General features: G+C 45.1%; 1 protein-coding gene across 1 annotated transcript; it reads right to left on the reverse strand.

Annotated features, from left to right (window-relative positions):
- Positions 1–2,854: 2,854 nt before the first annotated feature.
- On the reverse strand, positions 2,855–8,833 carry prph2lb (peripherin 2-like b). The gene is made up of 4 exons (XM_033649051.2): positions 8,734–8,833; positions 6,605–8,205; positions 5,169–5,415; positions 2,855–5,082 (listed from the first exon to the last, which is right to left on the reverse strand). The coding sequence occupies exons 2-4, from the start codon at positions 7,183–7,185 to the stop codon at positions 4,828–4,830; spliced, it is 1,083 nt and encodes a 360-aa protein (XP_033504942.1). The 5' UTR covers positions 7,186–8,205; positions 8,734–8,833; the 3' UTR covers positions 2,855–4,827.
- Positions 8,834–9,791: the final 958 nt, after the last annotated feature.

A 9,791-nucleotide genomic window follows, 5' to 3' on the forward strand; every position in this document is an offset into this window, starting at 1 on the left:
CTTTGTTTGAATACGTCCTCCATCTTTGTTTGAATAGGTCCTCCATCTTTGTTTGAATACGTCCTCCATCTTTGTTTGAATAGGTCCTCCATCTTTGTTTAAATATGTCCTCCATCTTTGTTTGAATACGTCCTCCATCTTTGTTTGAATATGTCCTCCATCTTTGTTTAAATATGTCCTCCATCTTTGTTTAAAGATGTCCTCCATCTTTGTTTGAATACGTCCTCCATCTTTGTTTGAATACGTCCTCCATCTTTGTTTGAATAGGTCCTCCATCTTTGTTTGAATACGTCCTCCATCTTTGTTTGAATAGGTCCTCCATCTTTGTTTGAATACGTCCTCCATCTTTGTTTGAATATGTCCTCCATCTTTGTTTGAATACGTCCTCCATCTTTGTTTGAATAGGTCCTCCATCTTTGTTTGAATACGTCCTCCATCTTTGTTTGAATACGTCCTCCATCTTTGTTTGAATAGGTCCTCCATCTTTGTTTAAATATGTCCTCCATCTTTGTTTGAATACGTCCTCCATCTTTGTTTGAATATGTCCTCCATCTTTGTTTGAATATGTCCTCCATCTTTGTTTGAATACGTCCTCCATCTTTGTTTGAATACGTCCTCCATCTTTGTTTGAATATGTCCTCCATCTTTGTTTGAATATGTCCTCCATCTTTGTTTGAATACGTCCTCCATCTTTGTTTGAATAGATCCTCCATCTTTGTTTGAATATGTCCTCCATCTTTGTTTAAATACGTCCTCCATCTTTGTTTGAATATGTCCTCCATCTTTGTTTAAATACGTCCTCCATCTTTGTTTGAATAGATCCTCCATCTTTGTTTGAATAGGTCCTCCATCTTTGTTTGAATACGTCCTCCATCTTTGTTTGAATATGTCCTCCATCTTTGTTTAAAGATGTCCTCCATCTTTGTTTGAATATGTCCTCCATCTTTGTTTAAAGATGTCCTCCATCTTTGTTTAAATACGTCCTCCATCTTTGTTTGAATAGATCCTCCATCTTTGTTTAAAGATGTCCTCCATCTTTGTTTGAATAGGTCCTCCATCTTTGTTTGAATACGTCCTCCATCTTTGTTTGAATATGTCCTCCATCTTTGTTTAAATATGTCCTCCATCTTTGTTTGAATAGGTCCTCCATCTTTGTTTGAATAGGTCCTCCATCTTTGTCCATGGTCTGTTCTTATACTGAGATGTCCTGTAGGACCAGGTGTGAAGGTGAGGACCAAAGTTGTCCCACTGGCAACAGGAGCATTTATATTTATTTATGTATTTGTTTATTTGCAGACTGCATTGTGGGCTTTGATGACAGCGTTTAGAAACAAATGTAAATCTGAGCTTGTTTAATCCGTGTCACCACGGCGACCATCGAGCTCACACACACAGAGTTTATTGAATCAGATCAGGCCCCGCCCCTGCTGTGTGATGTCACTTGTAGGGGTCAAATCTGATAGGCTGTTCAGATAAAGACAGTAATGAAGAGTAGGAGGTGTTACATAAGAGGAGGCCTCTGATAGAGACTTGTGTTTAACACACACACACACACACACACAAACAAAAACAAACAAAAACACATGTTTATTGTTGTTGTTTTAAAGAGTTATTTATTTGAGTTCACTCAGTGAATCTTATTAATCTACGGCTCAACTGACACTCAGCTGGGGGAGAGGGGGGTGGAGGAGTGATGGGGGAGAGGGGGGTGGAGGAGTGATGGGGGAGAGGGGGGTGGAGGAGTGATGGGGGAGAGGGGGGTGGAGGAGTGATGGGGGAGAGGGGGGTGGAGGTGGAGAGAAGGAGGGCACAGAGCAGACAGACATCTGTGGCGCCCCCTGTTGGACAGACACGTGACGTCAGCAGAGATACAGGAAGATGAACCATGTTAATAACAGTGGGGGGGGGGGGGGGGGGGGGGGGGTAAGGACACAAGAAGAGGGGGATTAAGGACAGAGGAGGGAGGAAGAGAGAGAAGATTGATAACACACACACACACACACACACATATATAAACCTATGTAACTGGGACTGTAACAAGGGACTTAAGGAAAGAGAAAGGACATCAGAAACAAGGCAAAAAGGATGAGGAGAGAGTAAAGGATGGAGAGACAGAGGGAAGGAGGTGAAGAAGGGGAACAAAGGATTAAGGGGGGGGGCACTGATGACCATGTGGTCATCACCATGACAACCATCTGCCTCTGCGATTGGCTAACGGTGGAGCTGTAGTACTACAGATGAGCAGCAGGGGGAGACAAACACCACTGCTGACCAATCACAGCTGATACTGTAGTAGTGAAACATCAGTTTGACCTCTGACCTCTGAACACACGCTCAGTTATCTCCTGTTTTACATAAACCATGTTGGGGGGGGGGTGGGGTGGGGGGGCTGCCTGGTGTCCAGAGTGGGATCAGGCGTCGCTGGCAGGAGGCGGGGTCTCACACATGTATAACATGATGTCCACAGCTGCAGATGTTTCTGGACAGTGATGTTGCCGTCACTGTTGAGCGCCTGAGGACACTGCACTGCAGATCATCTACTAACTCCTCTGAACAGGAAGGAGCGGACAGCAGCACGCTTCATCGAGACTCTTGGCTGCAGGATTATCTGGACCTACTGAACATGAGACGGGCGGCGACTGTGAGACGACTGGACACTGTCTGTCTTTAAACAGCAGCCCCGTGTTTATACACACAATGGATGTTATGATGTGTTAGAAGCAGAGTGTCTCTGTCTCCCTCCAGTGGACAAACACAGGAACAGGATTAATGAGAGACACTGAGGGACAGACAGACAGACACACACAGACAGACAGACACACACAGACAGACACACAGTGAAGCAGCAGCCAAATCTTTTTATATAATTATGACATCATTTATTCATAAACATCATAAAGAGTCAAATATAAACAAATAAACATGTTTTGTTAGTAAACATAAACACATCAGACTGATCTTTATTAAAATCATCATCATACAGTCAGTTTCCATGGAAACACGCAGACGTCAGGCTAACACTTTCCCTCTACTTCCAGTCTTTATGCTGAGTTAAGCTAACCACACACACACACACACACACACACACACACACAGATGAACTTGATGAATCAAATGTTGGACTGTCCCTTTAAAAAAACAGAGGTGGAACCTGATTGGCTGGGTGTTTTCTGACTCACTCACATTATTATGACTCAAACTGTTCTGACGTCATCATCAGTTTAAACTAAAGAAACAAACACAAAGCAACAGTTCAACTCGTCTCTGAGGATGAACTGTGGGAACTGCTCATGTAGCACCATCATCAATAACTGCATCAGCCGCAGCTCTGAGTCAGCTCATGTTAGCATGTTAGCACACTGACATTAACATTCAGGCTCACAGAGCTGCTAGCATGACATTAGCATTGTCATTGTGAGCATGTTAGCACACTGATGTTAAGTCAATGTGTGTGTGTGTTATGTTCAGGTGTTGTCATGTAAATAACAGTGCCCAAGCATGAGTGCATATAAGTATTTTTTATTACATTGCTGTGGTTAATTTGAGGTAATAGTGTTACTGTAGAAATCAGAGAATCACTTTTTGTTGTTATATATTGTCAGGGAGATGATACAAGCTCTAAATCTGAAATACACACCACACACAAATGTGTATTTTCATCTAATTGTACTGTGCAACAGTTAGAATAAAGTTTTTGTATTTGTATGATTGCATTTGTGTTTATTATATACTTGTTTAAGTATAGCAAGTATAATGAATATAATGTAGGAATCGGTAAGGAATCAGAATCGTTAAAATCCTAACGAGTCCCAACCCTAGTCAGAGGGCTTTTATTTTGAAACTGAAACAGGAAAGATTGATTTAAAAATAAATATTAATATTTTTTCATGTCTGTGACAGATAGAGACATTGAGACTGTAGTAAAGGCTGATAAAAAGTCAGTATGATCATTAAAAGACCATTTTCACTCTATATTAGCTGAAAAATGTATCATGCTGAAAAAATAGGCTAGACTCCTGTTCTGTAGACGATGCCTGACAACATGGGCAGTGTTGTTCCTCTAACCTGTTATCACAGGCACTGAAGAAAAACACAAGACACATGAGCTGCTCATGCAGGCAGTGTGGCCCAGATGTCGGCTGCTGAAATGTTCTCATGTTGCAGCCGAGAGAGGAAATAGGAGACGGTGGGGTGGTCGTAAACATAAACTGCGGGAGCTAACATGGCTAACATGCTAACAACAGCTTGTCCTAACACCCTTGTGGAACCTGGTCACACTTACAAACAGTTCTTCTTACTTCCATGTGAAGGCAGAGACGTTGCGTCAGACCTGCAGAGCTCTGCAGCAGCTGGACATCTTTCCAAACTTCATATGTGGAAGGCATCGATGAAACTTTTCTTCAGCTCCTCAGGATGGAAACATGCTGAATGTAGTAGCAGTAATAGAACAGGTGGCAGTACCCTGTGAGATGTCACTGAGACAAGTTCAAAAGACGCCTAAAAGACGTCACAAAAACTTTCATTCAGCTCCTCAGTGTATGTCTTTTGAACGTCTTTGCTTAGTGGGTAGTAGCAGTAGGAATTCTGGGTTAGTAGTAGTACTAGCAGTAGTAATACTGCACCAGACCTTCAATAGCTGTACTTTTTTCCATACTTCATAACTAGAAGGCATCGATGAGGCTTTTCTTCAGCTCCTCAGGACAGAAACTCATTGAACTTCTCCCAGAGGACAGTTCCTCCTCAGAACCTCCTGGAGCTGGAAGTGAGTCTGAATTCTGGATCAACAGAGCGTCACTGGAGCTCGTCCGTCGATCCTCAGGCTGGATGCTAGCTGCTCACAGGGATCTGGACCTGCCGGGAAGGCACCTCCTGCTCGGCGGCGGCAGAAGGGATGTTGATATTGGGGTCGTCATCGACCTGGTAGCACTTCCCCAGGTTCTTGATGATGTTAAAGTTGGACCGGGCTGTTTCTGCCAGGCTGTTCTCCAGAATCCAACCATCAGACTCTAAGTCAGGATCACCCAGCCGGAGAACGTTCTCCATGGCCGTCTGCAGGTAACGGACCCCTGTCAGAACCAGCAGCTGGTGGGAGAAGAAAAACATGATAGTACCAAATACCAAAGTAAACTGGACCCAGAATGAGAGTGATGTATCTGTAGTGGGCGCACCTCAAAGAGCCAGATGAGGAGCACGGTGAGACCGATAGACTGCATGATGCCGGTGTAGTGCTCCATCAGAGCCTGTCGGCAGCCTCTCCTCCACAGGTTTAGCTGCTGGCTCAGCTGGTCGAAGTTAAAATGTGCCGATCTGTTGCTGATCTGCTGCTGGATGCAGGGCCGAGGGGATGAGGTGCTGCAGCAGCTGAAGGGAACGCTGTCCATCAGGTACTTCCCCTCCACATTACTCCTCAGGCGGCTGCAAGGAGGAGCAGGCAGTTAGGAACTACTACAACAACAGCTACTACAACAGCTACTCCTGCTGTTCCTACTACTGCTGCGACACAACAACAAGTACTGCTACTAGTCCTTAGGCAGCTGTAGATCCTGAGTCAGTGTTGAACTGTCAGTGACTTTGATTTGCTCGTTGGTTCTCAGATAAAAAATGCTGATATAAAAATAAAGGGTGGGGTTGACGGTGCTGTAAACCTTCTACAGTGTGTTTTAAGACTCAGTTGTTGAGACTCGGGTCATTCGGAGTCCCTTGAACCTGAGTTGAACCCTGTCAGTTAAACCTAATTAATCCCAGGACATTTGACATGAGTAGCTTCAAGCTTTAATCCGCAGCGGACTGGTGGCCTCAATCTGAAAATACTCTGTTTACTGTCCACTGACAGGTTGGCACAAACATTTCTTATGTCCTCACATCTCCATCAGTGAAGTGGAGTCCAGCCAGATCCACTAGATTCTGATAGAAACCACTGTAGCACCACAGAATCTAACTGGACTCAGCAGGATCTATTATCTAGAGTCCTGAAGATCCATCAGAATCTATCTTCAATCAAAGTACTTGAAGGGGAACTATTAAAACCCAAAAGAACAGCTGGGTTCTGCTGGAGTTAAGTGTTCAGTGTCAATCCTCCAGTATTCACCAGGATCAACTAGAAACTGTTGGAATCCACCTCACAACAGTGATATCCTACAAATTAGCGTCCCATGATTGATATTACGAGGTTAGCTCTGGGCAGGTAAAGTTACTATGTTTGGGTTTAGGAGAGGAACATGGTGGGAACGTACTTTAAAATGACTCAAAGTTCACATGTTTCATGTTGTGACCCATCCACCGCCCCAGCCTGCCCTCTAACTGGACCATTCAGGACCGCTTCCTTCCTTACTCCCATCAGCACATCAGTCACATCATCGCAGCCTCCCAAAATACATGAGTTATGCGTGAATTACCGGCTAATAATTATGTGGGATATGTACAAATTTTGGTGCATTACTTTTCGTAGGAAAATGTACAAACAGTGCGTGAGAACAGCTGGTCTAAACACAGAGAGAATCTGCCAGAATCCAGCAGGATTTACTGGGATCATCAAAGATCCCCTCAAATCCAACTGGGATCTCTAAACACTCCAGTGAGTTCCAGCAAGTCTGGTTCCACTTACTCCACCACGCTGCTGCTGGTCATGTCCAGGTAGCGGTTGCTGATCCACTGGACGTGGAACCAGTCCCGGTACCCAGTGTTTCCACAGCACTGGAACTGGATCTGCAGTAAGTCCAGAGTCTTCTTCAGGTAACAGCGGCCTGGCGTATCTGTGTCCTTGTAATACCGCATGGCATTCCTCAGGCCCAGGAACAGTGACTCCTCCAGCTGGCCGCGGATGCTGTAGCACATGAGCGCCCCCGCCAGGACGCAGGAGGTGAAGAAGAAAGTGCAGATGACATATGGCATCATCACCAGCTTCCAGCGCAGGAACTTGTTGGTGTCGGCACAGTCCAGGCAGATCTTCCCACCCAGGAAGTTGATGCAGCAGGCCGCCAGACCCGTGGTGATCAGCATATGTGGCACGTAGAGGATCCCCTGGTCTGACATTACTTCCTGCCATTTCTGAATCTCTACTTTGAGGAATAAGCCCAGGCCGAAGAGGATCGCTCCCGTCAGCACAGAGATCCAGTTGAGAAGCCAGAGGACCTCAGCTAGCTTCTCTCTCTCCACCTTTGTGAAGGTCACCTTACCGACCGCCATGTCAGTTCCTGTTTTTATTTATCACGTCCAAGCAGCCGGAAACATGGCTGAAAACTGGAGTACCCCTAACTGAAAGTATAATATTTACACTGAGTGACATGTTGAAATCCAACACTCCATGCTTTTTACATCCTCAATGTCTTGTGGGTCATTTTAGACACTTTTCCCCAAAACTCTGTTTGACATATTTGCTTCTGAAATTAAACGTCAATAAAAAGTTCCACAGTCAACGGATGGATGGTTTGGCAGTGTGTCGGTCCTCCATAGGTGGTTTAGTCCGGTCCGGTTTCACTTGCCTCTCTTCTCCGCCGTTCTGCTGCCCATGTTCAGAAGTTCAGGCTCTGACTCACAATATGGTGCTGGGCATAAACTCAACTTCAAATCCAGGTCAGATCACATAAACCAGCAGGTTCTCAAATCATAGCCCTCACATCCAGTCCATCGGGGTCTGGGAGGCTCGGGGTCAGGGTTGAGGGTTCAGAGCTCACAGGTCAGGGTTCTGGGGTCAGAGTTCAGGGTTTAGAAGTCACAGTTCAGGGCTCTGGGTTTAAAGGTCACAGGTCCAGGTTCAGGGCTCTGGGTGAAGAGGTTACATTTCAGAGTTTTGAGTTCCTGGTTCTGGGTTTAGAAGTCAAAGTTCAGGGTTCTGGGTTTAGACATCACAATTTAGAGTTCAGGTATTGAATTAAAAGGTCACAACTCAAGGTGCTAGATTCAAAGTTTAGAGGTCACAGTTCAAGGTTCTGGGTTCAGGTTTTTAGGGTTCAGAAGTCACGGTCTAGATTTCGCGGTTCTTGGCTCAGGTTTTTAGAATTCAGGTATTTAGGGTTCTGGGTTCAGGTTTTTAGGGTTCAGGCTTCAGGTTACATGGTTCAGGGTTTGGGGTTCAGGGTCAGGCCGGGCCTCTCTTCAGAGCAGAGCTGGAGGAGAGAGCTGCTCTTGGAGCGTCATAAGGAGCTTAGCGAGGTATTTTAGGTTCTCTTGACTGCAGTCCACGACTCCAGGACCAGGATGTGATCGCTGCAGGAAGAAGGTCAAAGTTTAACAAAACTGCTGCTGATAGACTGAAGCTGATCGATGGAGCATTTTATCGATCAGATAATCAATAACAATCATGTAAACACCTCCATCAGAGTCACATGTTCCACCTGTTGATCAGAATCTGAACACAGTGAACATGCTCAGAAGACCGACCACCCTCCAAGAGTCCTCTGACACTGTTCATACAGGAGCGGCTTCATTCAGTGAAATCAGATATATTGATAGATTTACATTGATCAGCTGATGTTAAACACTTAAATGCAGATACACAAACTGATCAGTGAGGTCAGATTGATACAGATCAAACTGTGACTCATGATAAACATGTTAAACATGTTAAACTGCAGTTACAGAGTTCAGATCAGGAAACATGAGTTCGTCAATAACAGCTCATTAATTCACTCACAAAACTTTAACTCATCAATGAGATGGAACGAACGAGTTCGCTGCCGTCTTAGGTCCACTCAGCCAATCAGCTGACAGGAAGATAAAAAAACACAAGTTTACCTGCTGTGGACAGAGAGCTGTGAGACATCCAGCCGCCGCCTGTCGTCCCCCTGACCTCCCATCATCCTCTGCAGCCGACCTCTACACAGTTTCACCGCACTGAGGAAATATTGCTGCTGAGAAAAAGAGTTTTCAGGCTCCTGTTAGCCTGCGCCGCTAATCTCCTTACAGCTAATCAGCCTCGTAATACTCTCCACCCCCCCACCCCCCATTCTCCAGCTGGACCATCAGCAGGACGGATGTCCACCGCAGTCACGGTTCATCTGATGATTTCTGATGAGGTCAGATTCAGACAGCAGACGGACTGTTGACATCTGTAAAGAAGAAGAAGAATGAGATGAGGGGACGTCCCCACAGTGTCTCCTGTCAGGGGACAACACTGGGTCCATCGGGGTGTCTTCAGGGACGCTCCATCATTATTAAACCACAGTGACAGAGAGTTAACTCAGACTGAAGAGGTTCAAACTGTCAGTCCACACACTCTTAAAAATGAGAGTTCCTCCTGAAGGACTGAGGTTCTACCCAGAACGATTCACCTCTGAAGAACCTGTTTTTGAAGAAAGTGATCTTCAGAGAATCTTTATAAAACTAATGAAACCCATTTCATCCAAAGAACCCTTCTTCGTGGTTTATCTTCATGGTTTTTTGTGATGAAGGGTTCCATTAAGAACCCATTTTAGGAGAAAGGACTGTTGAAAGATCCTCACCCTAACATATTTCTTTTTTTAGGGATTCTGGTCCAACCTTTCATAAATGGTTCTTGGTCAAACCCTCTGACAGATGTCCATGTGAAACCTTTATGAAAGGTTCCACATGAGATCACATGGGGTTCTCCTCTGGGGACAAGTTGAAGAACCCTATATGGTTCTAGTTAGTACCTGTATATCTCAGAGTCTGGTATGTTCACCTGATGTCCTGACAGTCGATGGATATTTGGAGCAGAATTGGATTTTGGATTTTGTGTGTTGGCTCGTTGGCTTTTTAACAAACAGGTCCAGAGGGTCCAGGTTCACAGGACTCTGTCCAGGACCTGTTTCTCTTCTCCTGGACCTCCTCAG

This window comes from Epinephelus lanceolatus, chromosome 13 (assembly GCF_041903045.1).
Source record: "Epinephelus lanceolatus isolate andai-2023 chromosome 13, ASM4190304v1, whole genome shotgun sequence".
NCBI lineage: Eukaryota > Metazoa > Chordata > Actinopteri > Perciformes > Serranidae > Epinephelus > Epinephelus lanceolatus.

Excerpts from the sequence above, each read along its gene's own strand:
- prph2lb (XM_033649051.2), bottom strand. The coding sequence starts at position 7,185 with ATGGCGGTCGGTAAGGTGACCTTCACAAAGGTGGAGAGAGAGAAGCTA. Across the intron at positions 5,416-6,604 it reads ACCAGCAGCAGCGTGGTGGA|CCGCCTGAGGAGTAATGTGG; the intron begins GTAAGTGGAACC and ends TCCTCCTTGCAG. Across the intron at positions 5,083-5,168 it reads TCCTCATCTGGCTCTTTGAG|CTGCTGGTTCTGACAGGGGT; the intron begins GTGCGCCCACTA and ends TTCTCCCACCAG.